The sequence below is a fragment of the Mustela putorius genome, unplaced genomic scaffold (assembly GCF_011764305.1).
Source record: "Mustela putorius furo isolate JIRA1106 unplaced genomic scaffold, ASM1176430v1.1 tig00000198_pilon_pilon_pilon, whole genome shotgun sequence".
Taxonomy (NCBI): Eukaryota; Metazoa; Chordata; class Mammalia; order Carnivora; family Mustelidae; genus Mustela; species Mustela putorius.
The window spans coordinates 9,917,436-9,942,961 of record NW_025421311.1 but is presented as its reverse complement, the minus strand read 5'-3'; the positions used below and the strand labels follow the sequence as shown (position 1 = coordinate 9,942,961).

At 51.7% G+C, this 25,526-nt stretch overlaps 1 protein-coding gene and 1 long non-coding RNA gene across 23 annotated transcripts in view; one reads left to right on the top strand and one right to left on the bottom strand.

The window, feature by feature from the left end:
* The window catches only part of LOC106005549, a 44,862-nt gene extending 30,677 nt beyond the window's left edge, over positions 1-14,185 (top strand). Inside the window, exons 3-9 of one of the 2 annotated variants that reach the window (XR_006605975.1) lie at positions 4,333-4,447; positions 5,721-6,245; positions 6,701-7,761; positions 8,052-8,219; positions 8,823-8,899; positions 10,510-11,864; positions 11,973-14,185. This is a non-coding gene — a long non-coding RNA (uncharacterized LOC106005549). Of the gene's footprint in view, positions 1-4,332; positions 4,448-5,720; positions 6,246-6,700; positions 7,762-8,051; positions 11,865-11,972 lie in introns of both variants that reach the window. The other variant, XR_006605974.1, reaches the window with a different exon arrangement.
* Positions 1-25,526, bottom strand: part of NCAM1 (neural cell adhesion molecule 1) — a 301,060-nt gene that overhangs the window by 4,022 nt on the left and 271,512 nt on the right. For 6 of the 21 annotated variants that reach the window (XM_013054846.2, XM_013054847.1, XM_013054848.1 and 3 more), the window contains 5 exons: positions 17,829-17,953; positions 13,542-13,722; positions 3,588-3,795; positions 2,587-2,703; positions 755-1,570 (listed from right to left, as the gene is read on the bottom strand). In XM_013054846.2, the coding sequence (XP_012910300.1) occupies positions 755-1,570; positions 2,587-2,703; positions 3,588-3,795; positions 13,542-13,722; positions 17,829-17,953 (1,447 nt within the window). Of the gene's footprint in view, positions 1-754; positions 1,571-2,586; positions 2,704-3,587; positions 3,796-8,687; positions 11,088-13,541; positions 13,723-17,828; positions 17,954-25,526 lie in introns of those variants that run through there. The other 15 variants (XM_045077568.1, XM_004749836.2, XM_013054851.1 and 12 more) reach the window with 5 other exon arrangements.

The window sequence follows — 25,526 nt, the reverse complement described above, 5'->3', positions numbered from 1 at the left end:
CTCGTCTGGGGGGCAGGGGCCTCTGTAAAAACCTAGGTCTGACTCTGCCTTATTCAGTCCCAGGAGTCAAAGTCTGGTTTAAGGGCACACAGACGCAAGTGCAGCACCAGACCCCGGCTCCGGCTGCATCTCGGCATCACAGTTAAGACATCTGTAATCTTAAGGACCTTCGCTTGGACTTGGAGACCCAACAGGCATTCGGTGCCTGTGAGCTCCACGTCTTCCCAGACATTGCAGGTCAGAAGAAGCCCAAGTAGCCCATAGTCCTAGGGGCGTTGTAGGCATCCGGGCTGGAGTGGGACAGGGCCTTCTGAACCATTCCCTCTACCCACAGGGGCCTTGGGGCCTGCCCCTTTCCTTCCTGTGGAACGACCCAGCCTGACCCTGGCTAATAGACTGTCTGGGGGCCCTGGGGTGGCTGGTAAGGGCACCTTGGCCTCTTTAGCTCACCTGCCAAGCTATGCTCATCAGTGGCCCGATGGCAGCCCCCTCTCCCCACCCCCAGGGAAAACTGAAGCCTCTGCTCGTATGATCAGGCTAAGACGTAATTAACATGGCCTAGTTAGTGCGCAGGCGGCGGCTCGGCCCTGCTGCCTGCCCGGCTCTCTGCCTCATCCCAGCCCCTGCTTGACAGTCGCCTCAGAGAAACCCAGCATCAGGCTGAAGACCCCTCTCTCAAACAGGACACAGCACAGCACAAACGCACACCACCACTGGACACAACCCGACCACAGCAGACAGAGAGAGGCCGTACTCGGGCTTTGCTGGTGCAGGCGGAACAGAGCTGTCGGCAGTGGAAGGAGCAAGCTCGGGGGCTTGTCCACTGGCCCCAGCGGCGGGAGCAGGAGAGCTCAGGGCTGCAAAAACATCCTTTGCAAGGTCAATATCTGGGGTCTTGAAGTTCCCTTCGTCCATTTTAAAGTCCTCGCCCTGGGCAGGGTTTGTGGCGCTGACGGAGGCAGCCTCGCTCTTCGGGCTAGTGAGGCCCGTGGCTGCCTCGGTCGGGCTCTTCGCAGCGCCGGGCTGGGTGGGCTCGGGATCCGGGCCTTTGGTGCTGGGAGCCTCCTGCTTGGCCTGGGGGGCTTCTGTGGCAGGGGCGGCCACTGCAGCTAGGGGACTGGCTGCCCCGGCCGTGGCGGGCCCTGGCACAGGGGCCGGCTTGCTCGCTGGAGGGGCCTTGGAGGCCTCCCCCACGCTGGCAGGGGCACTCGGGCTGAGCACTGCCCCCTGGTTAGCCAGGACACTAGAAGATAAATTGTTGGCAGCAGGGGCTGAGATCGGAGTGTCGCTCAGGTCAACAAGGGGGGCGACCTTGGGGGCTGAAGCGGGGGTTGGGGAGGAGGTGGCGACGCCGGGCCCCTTGGAAGGGGTGGCCTGGCCGGCGGGCACAGAGTTTGAGTCAGGTGTGGCCGTGGCCGGGGGGGCAATACTGGAGGTCAGGGTGGTGGTCTCACTGGTGGGGCTGTTCTGAGCAGTGGCAAAGGTTTCGGTGATAGTGTCAGAGTTAGCGGTGACGGTGGTAACAGAAGGCAGCATGTCCTCGACAGTGGCTGTGGTGTCAGCAGGCAGCCTGTGGGAGGACAGGAAGTAGAAGAGAATAGACGATGAAGCTCAGACGAGACAGAGAAGCAGGGGGAGGGCTGCAGCCAAGAAGCAGGGCGCGGGCAGCCATGCGGGGACGCACAGGCACGGACACAGGCCCACAGAGAAACAAGGATGGCGAGAGGAAGCACACGCCCAGGCGGGCAAAAGCGGAGACAGGAAACACAGAGCACGTGGAGGTCTAAAGGGACCTGCTGGCCCTTCCTCCCTGCGGATGCCCCTCCAGCTCTCTGCGCTAGGTGCCTTGTCCCACAGCCCTGTCAGGGCCTCTCCGAGCCCTGCCTGCAGCCCAACTCAGGAGGGACAGGCTTCGGTCTGGTGTCTATCGCTGCCGGTGTCCCCGGCCCCCCGAGGAACTGGGCTCCGGCAGTGATGGGCAAAGTCGGGAAGATGGCAGTGAGTGCTCCAAACAGCTCCAAGGGGCCACGGGCTCCCCAGCCAGAGATTTTGTGCCGCCATTTAACTCCACTCCCTTCAAACCCATAGCCCTCAGGACAGTCAGCAGTCCTCCCGGGCTCGGCTGGGCACGGTTTCTGACAGAGGGCTCCCCAGGCCTCTGGGAACAGGAGGGCCGGGGAGCTTCATGGGTCCCCACCTGTTCTCACCCTTCTCGGAGGACACAGAAACCTCTAGAGTTCTTGAAAACCCTAAGCAGAATCTGCTAAGCCTCTCAAAGCTCAGGCCCTCTCACTGAAGTCTTGCCCCCTTCGGCCATTTCCGGGATGTGTGTGTGATTCAGGGAGAGGATCTAGAGGTCCCACTCATCCCAGGAGTCCGCAGAGCACCTATAGTCCCTTAACAGAACCCAGAATGCCTTCTCTCTAGGGAGAGAGGGGGTCAGGCATTTCTGGCCAAGGGCTCCAGGATCTGGCCTGCTGGTTTGACTGGGAGTGGGGGGTGGGTGGGAGGTATGGGAGGTGTGGGTAGGGTGATAGTGGGTGTAGGGCTCTGCTGACGAGGTCTGGCCCCTCCCCGCCCACGTACTCGGGCTCTGTCAACGGTGTGGTCTCGTTGGGCTCTGTGTGTTTCCCTCCGTCATGGTTTGGGGTCCGCTCCTCCTCGGTCCGCACCTCCACGATGGGCTCCTTGGACTCATCTTTCCTGTGGAGAGAGGGGCTGTTTCAATTCTGGGTCACTGGGGCAGGGAGGGGGGCTCCTGGAGAAGACAGCTACAGATCATGGCACCTGGGCCTGGCCCAGTTGGGGGAGGGGCAGGGACATCTCAAGCCAGGTCCAAGTGCCTGAGCCTCAGCTCCCACTTGTGTGAGCTATGTGACCTTGAGCACCTGTCTTGATCATACTTGCTTCTGTCTCATCTGTAAAATGGGGTAAATAAGTCTCTACCTTGCTTACCTGTCTCGCATTAACTGAGATCATGAATGTGAAGGGCTTAGCATGGTGCTGGCGCAGAGAAGTACTTGGATAGTCTGTCTTTATGTATGGAGCCTGACACATGCTGCTGCTCATAGCTTACCACCCCCTGACCCCCGGCTCTGTCCCTTCTCACCGTGAGTCTGTGAAGGCTCCTGATAATTAGCTCAAGCTTTCTCTAGAGATGCTGGAAGGGACAGCATCTGGAGCCTCAGCTTCGAAAGGAAAGGACGTTTTATCTGTTGGATGCTTGGGGGTAACCTAGGGCCCAGAACATCGGCTGGCCCTACGGTAGCTGCTCAGTAAGTGTTTGTGGGGAGATGTGTGAATGAATGACAGCAAGGCAGGTAGGTCTCTGAAGCGCTATGGAAATTCCCCTCCGGGTTCAGCTCTGAAAATTCCCCTCATTTTCATCCACGCTGGGATTTTCAGATTTCTCTGAAATTCTAATGTGTTAGCTGTGAGGCTGGGCCCAACAGTTTGCTTTGCAAACAGGTACCCCCAAAGGCTGTGTCTGAGAAACAGTTCTCCCGTGATACGGCTCCATGGCTGGGCCCCCCCACCAGCCCCGGGCAGAGCCCAGACCCCAGCAGCGGCAAGTGGGCTGCACTCACGAGAAGGCGGCTTTGCCCTCCTCCATGTCCTTGCCCTTGGCTCCGGGCCCCGCCTTTCCGCACAGGTTGACGGCGATGCACATGAGCAGGCCGCACTTGTTCAGGAAGTAGCAGGTGATGTCCACCACCACCAGGAGCAGGACGAAGATGACAATGAGGATGCCCACAATGGCCCCAGTGCTCAGGCCTGATGTGGGGCTGCCGTTGGCTTGAGTGGGAGGGAGGGAGAGAGAGAGATGGTCGGTGGTTAACACACCAGGCCGACTTCTGTGGCCTGCAGAGCAACAGCTCCTGGGTCGGGGAGAGCCTATGGGGCAAAGTCAGGGCACTCGTGTCAAGTGGGGCACCGTCCGTGGGGCCCTTCTGTACCCCAGTGTTGAGACAACAGAGTCTCTTCATATCTTCGAGAGGGTGGGATGCCAGCCTTATGTCTGAGACCAGGGGACAGATGCATGAGGCACCCATAGGTCAGGATGGCAGTGGGGACTGGGAGCTGTGTCTGCATCCTTGTGTTCAGTCTCTGAGCCTCCCCCCAACCCATCCTTAGCTGATGTCCCCGTGAGCCCGGGCAGCAGGCAGGCGGACAGTGGTCACTGGTTTCAGGCTGGACCGTGGCTCCTGGGAGTCGTCAGGGGCAGGGTCCCAGCTGGAGCGGCAGGGGGTTCCCAGGGCTTTCTTAGGGCTTGTGCTGACATCAGGTGCAATGGTATGCCCGAAATGCTATCCTGCTCCCTCTCCCCTTTAGGACCAGCTCCAGAGGATTCCAGCACTGGACAACAGACATGGTTTATCCTTCACTGCACCCAGGGAGCCGAATGAAGCCCATTTACTCTGGAGACATGGAGTTCTGCCCAGCCCCGGTAAGCCAGGTGAAAGGTTTGGGTGTACTCACCTTCTGGGAGCTCAGGCACACTTGAATCAGGCTTCAGGAAACCCAGTAGACTCACCCAGAGATGCACGTCCACACAGACAGGCACACTCACACTCAGGGCAAGTACGCTCTGTGTCCACTACAGACAGACCCGCATTCTCACACCCAAGCGGCACCCAGCGCTCCCATGCTGGCTGGGCTCACTCTGCATGACACGGCCTGTGTCCTTCTGCCCCTGTGGTCCATCTATAAAGCCCCAGGGCCCCAGGGGACTGATGGTCTCACAGAAGGGCCCCTGGCTCAGCTCCCCATGCCCCGCGTGATGGCTGTGAGTTGCCTGAGGCGTCCCTCTGATTGGTGAGTCCCCCAGTGTCTGGGAGACACCTGCTCAAGCTCCGGGAAGCTGGAACCCAGCAGGGCTCTGCCCATAAGCCAGTGTGGGGACCATGGAGACTCCTTTGCAGACATGAGCACATCTGCTTCCTTCTGGAAGGACCCAGTTACAGAACAGGCAGCCCCTGGTGTACCCCCTGGCACCCCCGACCTGGCCTGAGGCTTCCTGTGCCACCGGGATCTCCTGGGATCACCCAGGTCTGCCCATTAGAGGCAGGAACTGTGGCCAACACCATTGGGTCTCACTGTGCCTTTGCTGCACACCTGACCAGGCCCACTGGCCTGCCAGCCACATATCACACCAGATAACGGAGGGACGTGTAGTCCAAGGTTACAGGTGCTACAGCGGGCCACGTTCTTCTTTTTCTGTGCAGTCTGTGTTCCTGGGGGCACTCCTCAGTCTGCCTTGGCGTCCCTGCTCAGGCCGCATGGGGCTTCTTCAGCAGTGGTCCTGCACCACTGGTCTTTGCCTCGAAAGTTTAATTCAGGGTATGAACCACCAGCCCAGCAAGGCAGAGATGACTGCTCACTCACAGCTTAATTCTTACTGCCCATGGCACAGATGGGCCTTAGATGGAGAAGATTCTCAAATTCTTGAATATTTGTGGCTTCTTTGGGACCTTGGCCTTGCTTTCCTCCTTGGGCTTGCTGGCTGGTCTCATCCAACCCATATTTAAAACCCCAGCCTATCCCCAGGAAGGCATCAAGATGGGCCAAGGGCTCTGTGCTCAGAGGACCCAGGTCTGGCCACGCTGTCCCCAGACTTCGGCAGCAGCAAATGGCTGGCCAGCCCCTGAGGTCTGCTAGAGTGGGTCTTCTCCCTAGCAGCTCAGAAAAGCTAAATAAAGCATTTTGTTCTTCTCTTGCAGGTCCTCACACATTCCACCCTAATGAGAAAAGAGAAGCAGGCAAGCCTTCTTGATCTTTTGAGTCCTAAAGCTGCTTCCCTAAACAGGGAGGAAATATCAGCCTTGGGCGTTTTCTCTAGCCCGTGACACTGGGCCAGAAGCCACTGCTGCCTCCTGGGATCAGTGCCCCGTAGGTGCTGAGAGCTTGTTCCTGAAGAAGGAACCTGAAGTATCTGTGTGAGGTGAGTGTTTGTGTTTTCAGACTCAGTGGTACGAACTGTCCATTTGGAGGTGAATGCATAAGTATGGTCTGAGGGGATGCATCCTAGCTCCAAAGAGGATGACAGACCATTGCCAGGTGGCTCCGGGTTTGTGAGAGAGAGGCAGTGGTTGTCCAGCTGAAGCTCTGGGCTCGTCAGATTCAGAGCGAGGACTTCCTTGGCTCTGAAGGCCAGCAGCACGTGCACGCACTGGGGAAGGGCAGAGGGTACAAGGACCCCTGTGATGAGACAGAACGAAGGGAAGTGGTCTTCCCTTCTTCTGGAGGTAAGATTCAGACTCTTCCTCTTGGCCTGAAGGCCCTACATGCTTATAGACTCTCCCACTCTTCTGACTGTTGTCAGTCTTGGCACTGGCCCTCTACCCCTTTCCCTGTGCTCCGGCCGGAGCCTTCACGCCACCTGCTGAACACACCCAGCCCATTCCTGCCTTGGGACTTTGCTGACCCCTGCCTGCCACACTCCAGCCCCATAACCTCCTGGGAGGCTCTTTGCCATCCTACAGGCCTCAGCTCAAACGCCACCTCGTCAGAGAGCCCTCTCCCTCCATCCCCTGATCTCTTATCCAGTGACTGACCTCTGCCCACTATCTACCACACTACCTGTTTCCTCTTTTTGCCTCTGTCTGCCATTTTCTGTTCATTTACATGCTTTTCATTTGGCTAACCCTTCTGGAAGGTTCTACTGTCTTATGTCTTATGGCTGTGTCTTTTGTCTCCCCAGCATCTAGGACAGCCTGACTGACAGGAGATGTTCAAAGAATATTTGTCAAAAGAAAAGAGTGGCTGCTGAGCCTGGAGATGAGAGCGCCACGTCCAGAGACTTACAGGTAGGCTATGAAATGCAAGAAGTCCACTAATGCATGATAGCTCTAGGATCCGGGGTACATTTCAGCTCCCCTCAAGAAAGGACTAAGAGAGTGTGAGCTGCTTGGGCAGTTAGGCCCACTGTGGCTGGAGGCACCGAGCAGAGGCTGGACAACCCCCCTGGGCAGGGATACTGTAACGTTCTGGAAGAGGTCCCCGTGCGGGGCAGGGCTTGGTGTAACGGCGTCCCCACGTCCTCTTCAGGCACAAGAGCCTGGGTCCCATGTCGCCATCCAGCAGCACCCCAAGCACTGTCCAGATCCCCTTCACTGTGTACTGAGGACTTCTCCTTGGAAGACCACCACACTCAGGCGGGCCTGTTTTTATTCACGGATTCTTGTGATTTTATTTTTATATGGAAAGTAGATACTTTTTAGCATAATGTCTGTCCGCCTGCAGCAGGATTCCTGGGGTACTGAAATTTAGACTTGGGACTTCCCAGTTCTACCCAGTCAGAGTCTCCGGGTGGGGCTCGGGAATCAGGATTTGGAGGAGCGGCCCGGCTGATCCTCGCGCAAGTAGAGTTTGAGGGTTGCCATGTCCGGGTCCTCCCACGCCTGCCCTACAAGGAGCCACAGCTGTTCCCGAGGAGGAGCTGCGGAGTCTCGCTGTGTGCCCTTGACCTAGCAGACTGGATGGACGGAGAGAAAGCAAAGACGGCCCCGAAGGAAAAAGGAGCACCCAGTTCACCGCTAAGAGTCTTGACTTTCAGATGGAGTAAGGCGCTCCTTCAAGCTAGAGAAAGTGTGTGTAGTTTTTGCAAAAAAAACAAAAAAACAAAAAACTAAAAGTAAGGGAAATACCAGGAAACGGATAAATGTGTGTTGAAGACAAGCCAACAGCCACTGGCTCTTGGAGGATGATACAAGACTGTAGACCAGGAGAGCTGGAAGAACGGAGGGTATCCCTGTACCTCAGGTAAGAGTTAATAGAAGGGAAATGTAAAAGCCTTCCAGGGGGTCTACGTTTGCCCGACTGTGCCACTGGCCGGCCTTCACTGGCTTACCCAAACACCCACATGCAAAGAGAGTTTCTTGGGAGCAGCTCCTCCATAACCTCCAGGGTCAGAGCCGCCCCAGTGGTGATGGACGTGGGGCGGGGGGCTGTCCCTCCTTTGTGGTTCCTGGCCTGGGAGAGGCTGACCCTAAACAGGGAGCTCACTGTCCCACGACAGAGACCTACATCCTACGTCTTTCTTAAATCCTCAGAATGGGAATCCGGGTCTCATGTTTACAGACATCAGATGGGCCTGAGTCCCTATTAGGAGCTCTCTGTGCAGCTGAGGGGTCCCTCCCACTGCGCTGGGCTCCGGTTCACTCTGCTTGCTCCTTCCCAGAACCTGCTGTTAAACAGACGGCCAGTCTCAAGGGCTTCCGGTAAGTGTCCTTACACTGTGATTATAAACATAATAGGATTTGCCAATGAGAGCCTTCTCTCACATATCACAAGGTCAATCTCTGCAGCCCCTACTATGGGCTTCTAATGGGAGCCATGAAATCAGGAGCCTGAGCTACCAACTGGTGGCCCACAGGATGTCCCTGACCCCGGAGTGACCACCTCCTGGTTCTGCGAAGGGACTACCCCCTCCCCCTGCTGCCAGGGACCAGGAACGTCCAAGGAGGCAGTGACCCCTGAGGGTTCTAAGGGCAGCCGATTAAAATGCATAGCTCCTCATCAGAAAAGGAAGGCATTTCCTTTGCTAGAACTCCAAGCAGCAGGCTCCAAGTTCGGGGTCCAATTTGGGGTAATCAGAGCTATTCAGGTACACATAAGGTGAAAGGAAAGGGCTTTTGACGTTTTGTAGGACACACAACTATTCAATAAACTCAAAGCACGCTGGTGAGTTCACACGGACTGTTACTTCCTTTAATAACGCAAAGGTGTAAACTTCATCAAGGCCTCGCTGATTATCTACACAACAGTGTTAGCATTCTTATTAGTAACAAACGTGATCCAAACCTGCCGTATAAATATTTCAGAAGTGAGCAAAGGAACCCCGCGGCGTGCGGAGTGTGGTAGCGCTGGACAGGGCACAGCGGTGGGGGCAGCTGAGGTGGTAAGTGCTTCCCCCCCAGCCCAACTCCGGGGACTCAAAGGGCTGCTACCTTGGGGACTGCTGGCAGGGCCAGGGGCTGCAGCCACCACTGAGAACAGTGTCCAGTGGGAGTGGGTGTGCCCTAACGAGGTCTCTCAAAAGGCATCCCGTTACAGACCAGGGGCCTGCCTGCATTGACCCCAGAGTAGCTTCGGCTGAGGTCCCGCCTCGCCCGGGGTGTGTGTGGGGTGGGACAGGGCTGTGTCAGGCTTCCCTATACTTTGGCTAGATCTCCAAAGAGTCCCTCCGGAAACAGGACACTGGCCCTCCCCTGTGGGTGGGACCAGGGTCAGGCTCGGGTAGAACCCCCCCTCCCACCACCAAGGGCCCTCCTGGGTGAATATGGGACTTCTGCCCCACATGCTATCAAGAGCGTGCCAAGAGCCAGGAGGACAGTGATGGGCCACTCGTGTGAGGACAGATCTCGCCTTCCCTCACCCTCCCCAGAGCTCTCGATAACTGACCTGGGATTCTTACACCAGGCCCGGAGGCACCACGTGTCTCTCCTCCATGCTCCGACTTGTGCCTAAGAACCACGCCTGCTTCTCTTGTGCTGGTGTGAAGGCAGGGCAGGGACCCCAGGGGCAGAGGTTCGAGGTGGGGCTGGGGAGGGAGGCAGGGCTCAGGCAAGAGGCACTACCTGCCTGAGCTACTGGGAAAAGTGCGGCCTCCGGTGTCTATCATGAGCCTCTAAATGGTGAGTGCTGGGGGACATGAGCCCGTGCCAAGTGACACGGGCAGCACTGCCCTGCAGACGGGATCACTGGGGTTCCCAAAGGGAAAGACTAGTCTTCAAACGTTAATTAAAAAAAAAAAAAAAAACAACAAAAAACAATACAACAAACAGAACTAAAAAATAAACAGAACAAAAATTAAACTTCCGTGGGATGTTTAGAGATGAGATATGTAGAATGATGTGACCACAATGGAGGGAGGGAGGTTTTATCCACTAGAAGGTCCATCCCCGAGCACGCACAGGTGTTACTGAGCAGGAGCCCGCCGTCTCCATGTGACTCTGCGAGCACACTGTGCCTCCTTCCAACAGCAGAGAGCACTAGCTGGTGGTCACCAGAATTTTTTAAAGGTCACTAAAGCCACTGACCACCACAGGGGGTTGGGGCATTTGGGAAGTAGGACAGGCTGGCCTGGTCGCAGCGTGTAAACGCTCTGGACTGGGCAGTCCGGGAGTGACCTGTCCCCAACCTCTGCTCTGGTGAGTGTGTCGGGGTGGGGAGCGCGCAAGCCACGCCTGGCTTGCGGTGGGGACTGGAGTGTAGGCGAGACTGTCGGACCACAACACCCGAGACTCAAGGCTCTGTGCAGCTCGAATCACTCCGACTGGGGGGGACACCCGTCCTACACAGCTGATGGGCACTAGGTGCGTCATAGGGTGGCCCTTTGGGCAGCACCAACCAGCATAGGCTGCTGGCTGTGATACCAGGGCCAGAGCGCCTCCCAGAAAATGCCTAACAAATCCAGTTTCTTCCACTGGATGGGCAATGTGATGGCTCTGCCCATCATGTCAGCAAAATGCCTGGGCGCGTCCCAAGAGTCTGGCTCTCTTACCACAGGTGCTTCAAGGCAAGCGAAGCCAGCTGCTTTCGGAAGGGCAGAGGAGGAGCACGTGGTCATCCCAACAATCTGATGCAAGCTTTAGGGGTACTTAGACATTCTCCTCTGCTACATCATTTTCAGGTAAGAACAACAAAAAAAAGCAACAGGTAGCAGATGTGTGGAAATGTCTCTGTAAACCTAGCATAATGTTTTTTGTTTTTTTTTAAACCATGTAAAGAAAAGCACTCCCGTATGTTTTCATAGTCTGCCATTGGAAAGGGGCAAACATCCTCGTGAAGCAGCACAGAGGATCTGTGAATGGTAAACTGTCTGCACGTCCAGCTTTTTCCAGTTCCCAAACCTTCCTCTTCCACACAGAGTGCTTGGTGGTGTGGCCGTGGCAGTCCTGACAGGTTCTTCCAAAGGGGTCACTGATCATTCTCAGAGGAACTGGGCATTTAAGCAAACTTAATTTGCGTGTGTGTGTGTGTGTGTGTGTGTGTGTATTCAAGTTCCTAACAGAGCAAAAGCAGAGTCACTGCGGAGAGAAGCAACGAGACAAAGGTGTAGGACGCAGAGCAGCCGCCCAAGGTCGCTGCAGGTCCAAGCCGTGGGTGCCCAGAGAGAATGTGGTTGTTTAAAAACAAATGTGGCAGTGGGGATGTCCCAGGGATGGACGTCCAAGGTGAGATGTGTGACGACAGACACAGGAAGGGGAGGGGGAGAAGGAAAGAGAAGGTAGAGACAGAAACAGAGAAAAAAAAATAGATAAAAAGAAAAAAAAATTAGGTCAAATATAGAAAACGCAAGAATCAAAGGTTAATTCAACTTAGTAAATTAAACTGACAAAGGTTAGAGAAGAGCTCAGTATGGTATTACTCCCGTAAGGCCAGTTCCGAAGCTCAGCAAGGCCAGAAGCAGCACAGCAGGGCGAATTTGGGGGTTAGGGGTCAGCGAGCAAATGAAATTCAAGTGAGAGAACAGAGCCTCTGCAGTCAAATCCAGGAGTGTGATTAGGAGAGTGTTACCTTTGACTAAGGTCAGGCCTCTTAGGAACAGTCAACGAGCCTGTCCACAGCCTCCTAGCCTCTACAGCTTTCTGCGTGTGGTAGGAGAGATGCACCATAAGCATCTCAGTGAGAGGTCGGACTCTTCCTCCTCGGGCGCCACGCCCTGCCTCCCCCACCCCCCCACTGTTCCAGATGAACTAGTCTGCACGCCTCACCTCCTGCCACCCTGCTGACCGCCGATCCCACCACGAATGCACAGCTTAAAATTCACAGGTTTTGTCCACAGGTCCCAACAACATGGCCAGGAAAGTCCAAGCAAGCACAGAACTATCTCAAGACAGCATACAGCAGAGCCCTTGCAGGTGAGGTGAGCCATCCCTCTAGCACTCTCTGGCTTCCTTGGGCACCTGGGAGCTTACCAAGAAGGACCTGGGAGGACAAGGTCTTCTGTTCCTGTATCTGACTCACAGGGTCTCCAACTGCTCCGGCCCCACAGGCTGATGCCAGGGGCAGCACTCAGCACAGGAACGCAGCGCAACCCAGCCACATGCCTATGTTGCCTAGGTTGGGCCACAGGTGCCGTCGGAAATCTCTCGCTGCAAAGGGCTGACTTCAACCTGTCACTCCCCCAACTCCTAAGCGTCCCATAAAGGCTGAACACAGACAGACACACTCCAGACTATCGAGTTCAATGAAAAATGGACCAAAGAGCACAAAGAAAGAAGGGGCACAGGATGGTAGGGCCACCTCTGGACATGGGCTGAGCAGGAGTGAGAACACCTCTTGCAGCCATGCCCGTGCCTTTACCGCTGCCTGTTGGCACTAAGAGCCCTGCCTGACAATGTGGAGGGTAGGACTGATCAGCATCTGGCCTGCCCACTCCCTGGAGCCCCGCATGTCTGTCAGACACACGCATTCATGCACACTCCACCGTCGCAAACCACAGTGGTCTTACTTTGCCATCTCCTTAACCCATTCATGCACACGCAGGCCCACGTCCTAGGCGGCCACAACCTTTCTCTCTTTCTCCCGCTGGGAGGCGCTATTGTGACAACTGAGCAGAGCCCCCAGGCAAGCATCAGAGACAGGACAGGCATGAGGGGGCCACACTAAGGCAGCTGGGAGACTGGGACATCTTCCTACTATGTTTGAAGATGCAGAGAGTTTACGGGGCCCCCTTCCAACAGGCTGCACTATAGGGCCGGTGTCCCCCTCTCCTGCCTGTGGCTGGCACTGGCTGATCTGGAGAAGCAGAGTGGTGTTGAAGACTGCTTTCTGCTCTGAAGTCTGGTCAATGCAGAGACTAACCACCAGTGGCAAGGGGGCTGGGCCAGCAGGCAGGACTCTCACTTTGTTCCCACACTTGAGTTGGTCCTGGATCCCTAGCGACAGGTCTGTGTCTCCTAGGAGAACGACTCCCGTCATGGTCACCAGCGGATGCCTTTCACAGATGGCGTTTGCCAACATCTCCTTTCTCCACTTGCTCTGTTTCAAGCGATTCAATGTAATCTTTGTTGCAGTGGAGAGGCCCTCAGAAAATGGGATTTTTAACTAACTGGGCACCGTCTCTTCCTTCTCTTGGGGTCCCCACAGAGAAGAGGTCTGGACCATGATTGTGCAATAAGCAAGCATCGAAAAGAAAGCGCTTAAAAACAATTAGGGGGTCCTTGTATGGAATGGCAGAGGGTAGATAAGGTCTCAAAAAAAGATCCTTACTCAACCAACTGCCAAGGCTTGGCTGGAGCTGGGTTTTTCCCATCTGAGGAGTCCCGCGGGCCGGCTTAGCCTCCGTCCTCCAGGGCTGAATGACATAGGACCGTTGCCCCAGGATGCTTGGCCAAGCCTTCCCAGGGGTCCCAATACATCTCAACCCACTGCACAGATAGGTACAAAGCACAACAAAGCTTTGCACGGGCGACCAATCATGAGGATGGCTGGCAGCAAGCAAGTTGTCAGGGGCTGTTCAGGCACGTTAGGAGGTGAAGCATTGTGCATTAATTCCAAGCGGGAAACTCACAGAAAAGCAGAGGCCGTCATACCTGGGATGGCCGTGGGCTGGGCCGAGGTCCTGAACACAAAGTGAGCCGCCTTGGACTTCCCCTGCTGGTTCTCAGCCACCACGTAGACCTCATACTCCGCATTCCATTCCAGGGACTTGAGCATGACGTGGTCACTGCCAGACGGGAGCCGGATCTCTGGTTTCCACTCGGAAGAGAGCTTCTGGGAGAAACCGGCAGGAAGAACACAAGACACCAGGATAGTTTAGATGAAAATGCTGGTGAGACCCACTCACGGGAAGAGCTTCAGGGAGTCACTACTATTAGTACAAAATAATACAAATAAAAACCGATGAGAGGCCAGGGTGGTTGTCCTTTACCAGCCTGAAAACCCCTAAGGACAATGAAGGTCAGGAGGTCAACCTCGCATTTTGTAAGCACAGCAGCTGATGGCGGGTGCCATAGGGCAACCCTCCAGTGTCTTGTCCCATTGCCATCCAGGGCACCCAGGGACTCAAGAACATTCCGGAAGACGTGGCATATGGACACCCCAGAAGAGCCATGCAACAAATATGCTTCTTGCCCGGTTTCAGGATGTTGCTCCCACTCAGCTGTGTGACTCACCTTCCCACACGGGAACGTGGCATAGGTTCATTTTGTTAATAAAAATTACCATTTGTTGAACACCTACTGTGTGCCTGACCCCATGATTTCTAGGCTTTCCACTATTTTCTCATTGTATCCCAGCCTGTGAAGGGTTTTGTTGGGCCACACGTTTGCTTGGTCAGGGTCACCAGTGGCCCAATTAGAATTTAAAAAACTTAAAAGGGCCCTATAGCTCAGGGGTTAGAGCACTGGTCTTGTAAAAAACTTAAAAGAAATTCAGTGGTCTACATTCTCTTTCTCTCAAAGGCTGATTTCCTTGGTAAACTCTATAAAACAGGCAACCAGAATATAAAGCAAATATTATGTTACACAAAAATACTAGTAACATATAACAACAATACTTAGCAAACACTGAGCGTTTGGAGTAGAAGACAAGACAGGTAAGGCTGTTGAAATCTCACATAGCTCAATGTCCTGTCCCCACCAATTTTTAAAGGCAGACCTGACAGGCACAGCCACAGTGGCTCTTCTGGAAAACTGACCTCTCTGGGGGCCTCATCTGGGAGGTGTCTCCAGCCCTGGCTGAGCGCTTAGCAGATATTATTGTATTATGAGGTGGGGGATGGGGGTTCCATGTGTTGGGCACATTTCAGGTGCTTTGCTTATATTATAACTGATGTTTACAATAACTTGATGAGCTCTTTCATTTCCACGTTATGGGTGGAGAAATGGAGGTTTTTGGAAGTCTGGGTGACCTATTGGGAAGTGGTAAAGCCGAAATTGGATCCCATGTCTGGCTGGGCTACATCGGCCTAACAGGGGCCAGAGACAGCCCATCTGACCACACTGTCCACTTCCCGTGGGCAGTGCTGGGCCACCGCTCAAACCTGATCCTGTTCCACAGTGAGGAAGCCACAGGGACCCCCTCAGGTTGGCCTCAGGGTTGTCCACAGAAGCTCCTCCTCTGATGTCCTCCTCCTGCCTGGCTTTGCAATCAACTGGGGAAGGGCTGAGTAGAATGACAGGTCTGCCTACCAGCTGGGAAGTGTGCCTGGTGGGGCTCTGCTGTAGTGACTCTCCAAAGCCTAACCAGGCAAGGGCTCCCCATCCCTTCAGCGGCAGCTGATCAAAAGAGGAGTAAGTCAGCTTCCTTGAAAAATCCTTTCTTTCTGTTTGAGGAAAGCACACTGCTCTCTGGTTCATTATTTCCTAGGTAAGAAGTCCTTACTAGGTAAGGTAAGTCCTTGCTAGGTAAGAAGTCCTAGCAAGAGGCTATTCCCAGTGCTCAGACACTGCCTCTCGACCTCTCAGCAACTGAGTGTGCTGGCAGTGGCCCAGGGTCATTCTAAAACCTAAGAAAGTGGGAGGGATTGTCATTTTGGGGGCCTGGAGGTACAAAGTAGGATGACATCTTAGATCTTAGATGGTGAGCAAACCAGGAAGAAAGGGTTCAGGGCCAAGTTCACTGTGAGCAAGATTAGACCAGCTAAGGGAGGATCTGAGGGGCAGGTGAGAACGACTGTGGTGTGGGATGGTAAGGCAGCCTAAGGCAGGGGTGAAGAGCCCAGTGTCTTCAGACAGACCCGGATTCAGACTCTGCTCACCCAGCTGTGAGAGATCACATGGGTACGTTACTTCCTCGGTAAAGGGCAGATGATCCTAAGGCTAACTTCACAGCTTTCTCATGGGGAGACAATGCACATGATTGCAGTGCCCAGCCCATAATACACACTTTATCAAATACACTGATTATGAGATACCAGTATATTATTTGCAAAAAGTACCAGGTAATGGCAAAATCACTTTGTAGAAATGTTCAAGCAGCAGAGAGATCAATCGTGGTAGGAGTCTGTCACCACCTCAGTCAATTTAGAGGTTTCAAAATCAGAAGAATAAACATTGTTAAAATGTCCATACTGCCTAGAGCCATCAGTACTTTGAATACCATCCCAATCAAAATTCTACCAGCATTTTTCAAAGAGCTGGAACAAACAATCCTAAAATTTGTGTGGAACCAGAAGAGACCCCAAATTGCTAAGGAAATGTTGAAAAAGAAAAACAAAACGGGGGGCATCACATTGCCTGATTTCAAGCTTTACTACAAAGCTGTGATCACCAAGACAGCATGGTACTGGCACAAAAACAGACACATAGACCAGTGAACAGAGTGGAGAGCCCAGATATGGACCCTCAACTCTATGGTCAACTAATCCTTGACCAAGCAGGAAAAAATATACAGGGGATAAAAGTCTCTTCAATAAATGGTGCTGGGAAAATTGGACAGCAAAAGGAATGAAACTCGACCATTCTCTTAGACCATACATGTGGATAAACTTGAAATGGATGAAAGACCTCAGCGTGAGGCAGAAATCTATCAAAATCCTAGAGGAGAACATAGGCAGTAAACTCTTCAACATCGGCCACAGCAACTTCTTTCAAGACACGTCTCCGAAGGCAAAGGAAACAAAAACGAAAACGAACTTTTGGGACTTCATCAAGTTCAAAAGCTTCTGCACAGCAAAGGAAACAGCGAAACAAAGAGGCAACCCACGGAATGGGTGGAGATATTTGCAAATGACACTACAGACAAAGGGCTGGTATCCAAGATCTGTAAAGAACTCCTCAAACTCAACACTCAAAAAACAGATAATCACATCAAAAAATGGGCAGAGGACATGAACAGACACTTCTCCAAAGAAGACATACAAATGGCTAAGAGACACATGAAAAAACGTTCATCATCATTAGCCATCAGGGAGATTCAAATCAAAACCACATTGAGATACCACCTTACACCAGTTAGAATAGCCGAAATTAACAGGACAGGAAACAACAAGTGTTGGAGAGGATGTGGAGAAAGGGGAACCCTCTTCCACTTTTGGTGGGAATGCAAGTTGGTGCAGCCACTCTGTAAAACAGTGTGGAGATTCCTTAGAAATTAAAAATAGAGCTTTCCTATGACCCTGCAATTGCACTACTGTTTACCCCAAAGATACAGACGTATTGAAAAGAAGGGCCCCCTGTATCCCAATGTTCATAGCAGCAATGGCAACAGTTGCCAAACTGGAAAGAACCAAGATGCCTTTCAATGGATGAATGGATAAAGAAGATGTGGTCCATATATACAGTGGAGTATTATGCCTCCATCAGAAAGGATGAATACCCAACTTTTATATCAACATGGACGGGACCGGAGGAGATTATGCTGAGTGAAATAAATCAAGCAGAGAGAGTCAATTATCATGTGGTTTCACTTACTTGTGGAACATAAGGAATAACATGGAGGTCATCGGATGAAGGAGAGAAGTGAGTTGGGGGAGGTTGGAGGAGGAGATGAAGCATGAGAGACTGTGGACTCTGAGGAACAAACTTAGGGTTTTGGAGGGGAGGGGGTGGGAGGTTGGGTGAGCCTGGTGGTGGGGACTAAGGAGGGCACGGATTGCATGGAGCACTGGGTGTGATCCATAAACAATGAGTCTTGGAACACTGAAAAGAAATAAAATTAAAAAGAAAAAAAAAAAAAAGGGCCCCAGTGTGGGCATGGCCTGATGGCTGTAGGTCAAGCTTGGGATTTAAAACCCTGACCAGGGCTCTTGAGCCTTCTGCAAGACACAGAACGATTTCTGCCCCACCTGGGCTTTGCATGTTGTTGTGCTAACAAGGTGGATGTTAGGGTTGCAGACGTGGGGGTGAAGATGGGGCAGGGGCCACAGAGCCACTCACCGCTCGGTACTTGACCAGGTAGTGCCTGATGGGGGAGCCGCCGTCATCCTGCTTGATGAGGTTCACCTTAATGGAGTTTCCGTCCTCTCCCATCTGCCCTTCGAGCTTAGGTGCGCTGGGTTCACCTGAAACAGCCAGTTCAGTCATGTGACATTTTCACCCACAAAGGAAAATCCAATCCGTCAGCATGGGGTGTAGTGATGGGGGTGGGGCTGGGTTTTTTTTTGTTTTTTTTTTCTCTTGCTTTCCCAGAAATTCAAATGGTGAAAAAGTAATAAATAGAAAACTTCGGGTTCCAGTTAAATGCGTCAGACTCAGCCCCAAACTGGGAGCGCTTTTTGGGAATGTTCTGGGAGACCCTGCCTGATAGCACAGTCCTTTTACCATTTTAGAAACAGGATTTTTTTTTTTTTTAATGTCTCTCCCTAGTGCTTGCATTTCCTTTTTGCCTGCTCTTACAACTGCAGATTTAACTTTGATGAGCCTGATACATTTTGAAGAATGGCCTGAAATACAGAAAAATGTGTCAGAGTGTTTAAGGAGAAAACTTAAGCCCAGAAAATAATTCTTCAAAACAGCCAGTCTCTTCCCTGGACACATGATTCAACCTGGGGGTCCTGGGGACCCACATCTCTAGCAGGGGTGGAACAACGCTGCATGCTTGTGACCTGCTTTCTATGAATTAAAGTCTATTACTTAGACTCATTTAAAAACATGACAAGTTTCCAGTTGTGCTTAAATAAAGCCCAAGCTGCCAGGGGCAAGTCTCCTATAAGCATATCCTGCGTTCAGGGCTCAGCTGCCTGCGTGATAATCCTTGGCACCTTGTTTAAAGTGACAATCATTAGAGTCTTTTGTTTGTGAGAAGAGAGGAAACAAACGTCTTTAGGGTTCCTCAAGAGAAAAGAGTCGAGGTCTCTATTTGCAGTACACACTCGGCTTGTGAGTCCAAGGTAGAGAAGGAAGCTGGGCTCGTACGGGACGAACTACTGGGGCTGGGATGGTTCCTCTGTAAGACACTGTCTTATGTTAAGACAAGCTACATCATAAGTGGATACTAGAAGCAGGGAGGTGAGAGAAGGTCTGGTAGGGGTCCCAGTGGAGATTTAATGCACTTGGGATCATGCATCTCCTACGAGGACATAACTCTATGTCTAGTTCATGGCCTCTGACAGAAACTGGGGAGAGTCTATCCAATAATCACCCTCCTGTGGGTTGTCTTGGCTTGTCTGTTGGAGGACAGGATCACAGACATGTGACCGAAAACCCAGAAAGGTCTGTCACTAAGCTTCGGACCTCATCATCCCAAAGTGTACCATTGGCCATTTGTGACAAGGCCACCGGCAAAGCCATTCAGCCCGTCCTCCTCATTCAGCTACTTCGGGAACCTCACGACGGCTGCTCATCTGCCCCTCCCTCTGAGACAAGAAGGAACCAGAGAGGTAGCACTCAAGGACAGCCCTTGCTACTCGGCCTGGGCCTGTAGCACGCACACCACCCAGAGCTCATCAGAAATGCAGATTCCGTTTTAACAAGATCCCCGGGCGATCTGTGTGCACACTTAGGCCTGCGAAGCCATGGTGATGGGGACACGTGGGGGTGCGTGATGGGAGGATGCCTCATCTTAATGTCTGAGGGAGAAAGAATTTAGGAAAAATTGTGCTTGTGGCTTGTTTTCCTCGATTGGTGATGAAGGACAAAGAAAACCAAGAATTAAAAAAGATAAAAACAAGGTTTTAGGCAAAGACATGTCCTGTTTTTGTGCCACTCCCTAGCCACTGGCCTCAACTCTTCAGTGGAGGACATTTAGGAATTTGGTTTAGATAATGTCAAGGGGGGCACACTTTCCAAATTCGTTTGGACTAAGTCGCAGAAGTTTAGTTATGGCTTATATCGTTATGAATATCCAGTGTATGAAGAACCTCAAACCCCGTGGAGGCTACGTCAGAACGGGGCAGGTCTGTGGAGAGTCACCCGTGCTGAACAAATGGAATCACGAGGCCCAGTGGAACTTTCTAATCCTAATCTCTGAAGCAGGGTGACCAACTCATCCTGGCTGGCCCGGACAAGTCCTGCGCTCTGGAACAACCCTCAGTCCCAGGCAGACGGGGAGGGATCGTGGCCCAAACAGGGATGGGCACGGATGACGACTTCCATATTTGGAATTGCGACACTAACTCGGTGGTGGTCTATCTGCCTTAAGGAGGGAAGGAGGCAGCATCATGGCCCTTCTGACACACTCACCCGGCAAGGACCCAGTCCTTCCCCTAAGGCCTTTGCTTTGGGGGGGGGGGGAGTATCTACTTAGAAAAGGTGCTCCCTTTCATGTTTGTGGGGGTCCCTGTAAAACTAATCGCTTAGGCCTCTGCCTCACTATCCGCAGATGCAGACTAGGGGCCCTCGGCTGGGTGTTCTCCAGGGCCCGCTCTCCCTCTGCCAGCGCTGTGACCTGAAGTCAGTCACTGCCTTAGGATGAACTATCCAAGAACACCTTGGTCATTTTCACAACACTGTGAAAGAGACTCAAAATAAGGATGTCCTGCCAATTTCAGGGCGATGTACCCCCAGATCACTAATTCCACATCTCTAAGGCACACGGTTGTCTTTTTTTTTTTTTTTTTTAACAATTTAAAACGTTATCCTCCTAAAAGTCCTGTCTTCGAAAAGAGACCTCCCCCAGCTCTCTTCAAAGACCTCTGAACAAAAATCTGGCCAAGGAACTTCTGCGGAAACCAACAGCCCCAATGAAAGTAGTCAAGTCTTATCCTCAAATGTGTCTCAGAAAAAACGGAATCACAGAGATATCACTAAAGACTCTACGGCGCGGTTAGAACACAGTTCTAACATTGACCAAAGCTGGAATGCTCTCTGTCACTATCATTTCATCGGAGTGATGACTACATCATTCTGACACATACGTTTAACTGTCTCATAGAATTGAGAGCATATCGTGTAACATTTAGGTGTTATCACTTCAAGTGCTTTAACTCTGACTTACTCCACAAACGTTTACCGAGTATCTCCCTTCTAGGTACTAGGTAGACCCTTAGGCATTGGCTTCTCAAAGGTAAACAAGACAAGGTTTTGTTTGCCAAATGAACTGTCTTATCCATCTTCAAATGTTCACCATCTGTCAGTTCTTCTAAAGATTACAAATTGGCTAAAGAAACTGCTTCCTGAGCTCTCGGCAAGAAGGCGGCTCTAGCCACGTCTGACGTCTGGCTGATGCTGGAGAAATGGGCCTTGGCATTCGGGAGGCTCACTGCTTTACTGAACACTATCAGGAGAGGAAATTATTTAGAGGGTCCCAATGTGCGCTCTGTTCTGAAATGGCTTCTCTGATTGAAATCATTATGGGTAATTTCAGCAAAACCAATATTGTAATTATTTGTAAATGTTGGTTTGCAATTCAGCAGCAATCGGCAGGTTGCTCCAAGAAAACCCCTGGGGTTAATTACACCTTCGGAATTTAGCTTCAGCCATGAGTAAAATTCATCCCCCCCAAAATATTTTATGTAAAGACTAAAAAAACCCCAACAGCGCCTTAAAAATAAACCTTGCTGATAACAAATATAAAATATTAGGCAGCCCTGGTATTTGCTTGAAGAATGTAAGTCGTGTGTGCCAGAAAATAAGAAGATGCCACAGAGACGGCATACAGTCAGAAATGTTAGAGGCAGGTCCTATAAATTCCCCTTAGAGATTGTAATTGAAATGTCTATTTCTGGCTTTGCAGATTGTAGGTTGTCATTTTTGTGCTATTGTGCCCTAAAATCGGAGTCGGCTTCATGCCCCTCCCCTGATCAGCACAAGCCCTGAGGTCAGAAATCTTACTGCTGGGTATCTGAGTTCCACAACACAAATTATAGCAAAGCCCAGGGTGTGTGGACAGCATTTGTGAATTTGAAAAGGAAAACAAGACTCTAGTTCTCACTGACAAATGCCCAAGTACCAAGAATTCTATTTATCTTTTGACTGAAGTGCTCAGGGAGGCCCGACCCATACTCTTTCCTCATCCACTTGGGGACGGCACAGTTTTGGGCATCTGAGTGCAAACCAGGGACGGATGCAGGGCTCCCATTGGACTCTCTCCCTTTTTCTATCAAACAGGATTGTCTGGCATCACAAATTCTGTTACTTTTGCGTATCCTAACTCCTGCTCCCTGCCCTGAACTACTTCTTGCAAGCAATTAAAAACCAATCTGAAGCATAGGGATGCCTTTTTGTTACTTGTTTAGAAAAGCGCACAGTGTATGATTTGGCTATTCAAATAGGAAGCCCATTAGGTCTTTCCAACTCAGGAACGTTGGAAATTACAAGAGGTGAGAAGTCTGGCTGGTCCTTGGCGGATGGGCAAATTACCTAAGGGAAGCAGGATGTGCAGTTGCTAGCCTAATTGTCCTTCCTGAGACCGAGCTCTCTGCCGAACAGGTGAGTCCAATGTGCCTTGGAGCCTCCAAGTCCCTGTGATGCCCCCTCTGACGGCCCACCTGGCTACTCTAGGGGTACCAAGGGGGCTGACAGTCCTAGCGAGGGGCTAACAGTGGGATGGGTTTCCATTTGTCCTAAGCCCTGGGCCCCCAAAACAGGCCTTGGGAGTCAAGTGTTCCTTTTCTCCTGAGCTCTTTCCTCTTTGTTGTTAAGAATTTGCTTGTGCTGACACGACTTAACTCTTTGCTATCCTGGTTACAGGTTCCAGGAAACACTGGGGGGCACGATGAGAGGGCACGGCTCTTACAGAAAGGACGTTTCACTCTGAGGCCACGGTCATGGGGGCATCTGGCCTACACGTCCCTTTCAAATTGGGTTCCTCGGGAATTATGGATGTGAGTGTATGAGCTGGGGGGAGGCTGGGGGGCGGCTGGGGAGACCAACGGCAGCCTGGGGCATGAGTGAAACAGCAACAAATGAACTTCGACAGACTGAACCACAGAGGCATCGAGTCCCTTCTCGTGGGTGTCATGAAAACACCAACAGATTAGTTGATCAATTATCTTTGTTTCATCAACCTAAAAAGAAAATATGACCACGAAGGTGTGGCTTGTGTCCAGGCTGAGGAAGTTAGGACCAAAATAGCCCCCAACAATGAACTCAGCTCCTGCCTCCGAGGCCGCAAGGGAGGTTGTGCACGACACTATTTTACGCACATTAGGTTACTCAGAAAGAAGCATGAGGCCCTGGGAGGTTTCAGACCTCACACTGCTACGCCCTACGGAACTGGGCCCTTTCCAGAGCCCCCGGCCTCTGCACCTGGGATTTGGGCCAATACACATCACTGCCTCCCCCTGCAGACCCTTCACGCTAGCTCTCTGCCACCAGTGCAGAGAATCCTTCGGAATAAAGGCAATTAGAGCAGAACCCCTGGTGACAAGTCTGGGCCGACCTGCCAGAGACCCGTGGCATTCCAGACACACAGCTGTAAAAAAAATAAAGGAGGTAGTGGAAGGGGTGGTTAGTGATGTTTTCAATCTAAGAAGGAAGAGTGGGTGTTACGGAGTTTAGTTCATCAGAATCAGCATGTCCTAGTAGGAGAGGCAGTGTCAGTAGCTAAAGAAAAGAACATCATTATGAATGGGTTGGGGGCCAGGGAACCATGCTCAGACATGCGGCACACGGACAGGGGGTGCAGGGGGCTTCTCAGCGCACACATGCTGGGGGTGGGGAGGGGGAGGAGGCCCATTTCCACAGAGTCCTCATGGCTGATGGGAGTAACTGGAGGAAGGAGGTCGGGCCGTGACCAGGCGCCAGGATATTAAAAATAAACTTCAGCACGGGCGCACCGTAGCTCGGCACAGCAAGTCCTCTCCTGGGAGACTCCCTGCTCACTATACCTTCCTCAGTGAGGCCCCTCTCACCTGAAAGCCTTACTCATGTCCAGAGAAAGGGGGTGATCGTGTTCTTAACTAAGCTTTATTTCTCTCCCCCATAAACTTTAGTTGCTCTGCTCTGCCCATTCCCTTCAATTTTATTATTAAAAACCATTTCCTGCTGCTTTCTGTTCATCTGTATAAGGAGTCCTCTGCTTGTCCCTTTGCAAATGGCCAGAGAAGTCTGTCCCACAAGGGAAATGTGCTTTGATCAGGGAGTATTCATGCTTCCAAATTCCCCTGGCACTTAAGGGATTTTTTTTTTTTTTTTTTTTAGTACTGGCCACATTTTTACCGACACCCAAGGCCATTGCTAAGGTGCGTTTCTAGGGCAATTGCAGGAAACATCTTCAAACATTTCTTGCTTTGCTTAAAACCTCTGGAAGAGATCTCTCTTCAGAGGTGTGGGTCAGTTTCAACCTCGTTTGTGTGGTGCTTTGGTTCGTCCTGAATGACAGCACTGCACGGAAATGACTACACTTGTTTTTAAGACAGAAACTAACGGGTTTCAACTCCACATCTGCTCCTGCTTCAGATCTCAGGGGAAGATCCAGGTTTTTCCCTAGTACATTAGCCTTGGAGCCGTCACCTCAAGTCTTAAAAGAACACGGTTCCCCTCAGGGGAATAATGAAATCACAGCATTTTGGGTGAGACTTGGGAGTTTAGAAAATCATAGGCTCTGAGTATTGTCTGTCCTAAGACTCCCAGATTGGGTCACCTTTTAAAGGCAGGTCAAAGTCCTTAGCACATCTGATACTCCCCTGTTTTGGGGACACCCTTACTTCATACAGCGTTAACACCAAACATCTTTTTGGAAATGATAGACGGCTCTGACCCAAGACCTCGTCCAGGACTCTGGTTGTAAATGGGACTCAAAAAGAGCACAGTGGCCACGCCCAGAAGGCTGACGTCTCCGGAGGTGGTCAGTATGCAGGGCTCACACACGTCGGGGTCACGAAACGATAGGACAGACCAGGAACAGAGAACATGCATGCGAGACAGCTGTGGATGGTTTTGTCCGTGTGGATATCGCCCAGACAGTTCCTCAGAGATGTGAGGCCAAACGGGGACCCCCTCGCATGCACGGGCACACTGGGCAGTTATTCGTGTTAGTCTGGCTTTCGTGATCAATGCAGCCCGTGTGTGTCTCAGGTTGTGATCTGACGTGCGAGTTTCAGTTAGAAGAGAACAGAATGCAGATGACTCCCAGGGCAGGTTTCGAATAGGTGTTTGATTTTACAGTGGGGAAGCTGTGAGCAGAGGCTTCCTTTTCTCTTTATGATAAGTGAGAAATGTTTTCACAAGGTTGTGACAGTCACAATATTAACTAATTATTTTGTCACCGCTCTGTGCTTAATTAGGCTATAATTTTATTTCCTTTGCTGTAAGGGCCAATCATGTGCTTCTCGATTACAAAGAGATCTCTAGTCATGGTAACTGCCAACTTCTAGCTGTGATTTCTTGTCCCCACTGCCCAGGGGGAGGGTCACTCTTAAACAGTGACACATCAACGATCCAAACTGCTTTAATTCCAAATTCTTAGAACTCTCGTTTCAGTTAAGTCCTCAATTTGCATGAATTTTATGAAGTGCTCTCATTGGTTTTGAGCAAACAGAACCACTGTAATGGATACATTTCTCTCTGTAGCCTTTCAGGGTTGCAAACAGATACATTTCACATTTTCACGGACATGACTCATTTTAGAGCAACTGTGGTTTTTCGGGACTACTGGATAAAGTTAAACAACAATGTTGCAAAGGTAATTTGCAAAACTGCTTTCTGGGAAATAATTTTTACGAACTACTGGGTAAAAATTCAAGTTGGCCCACT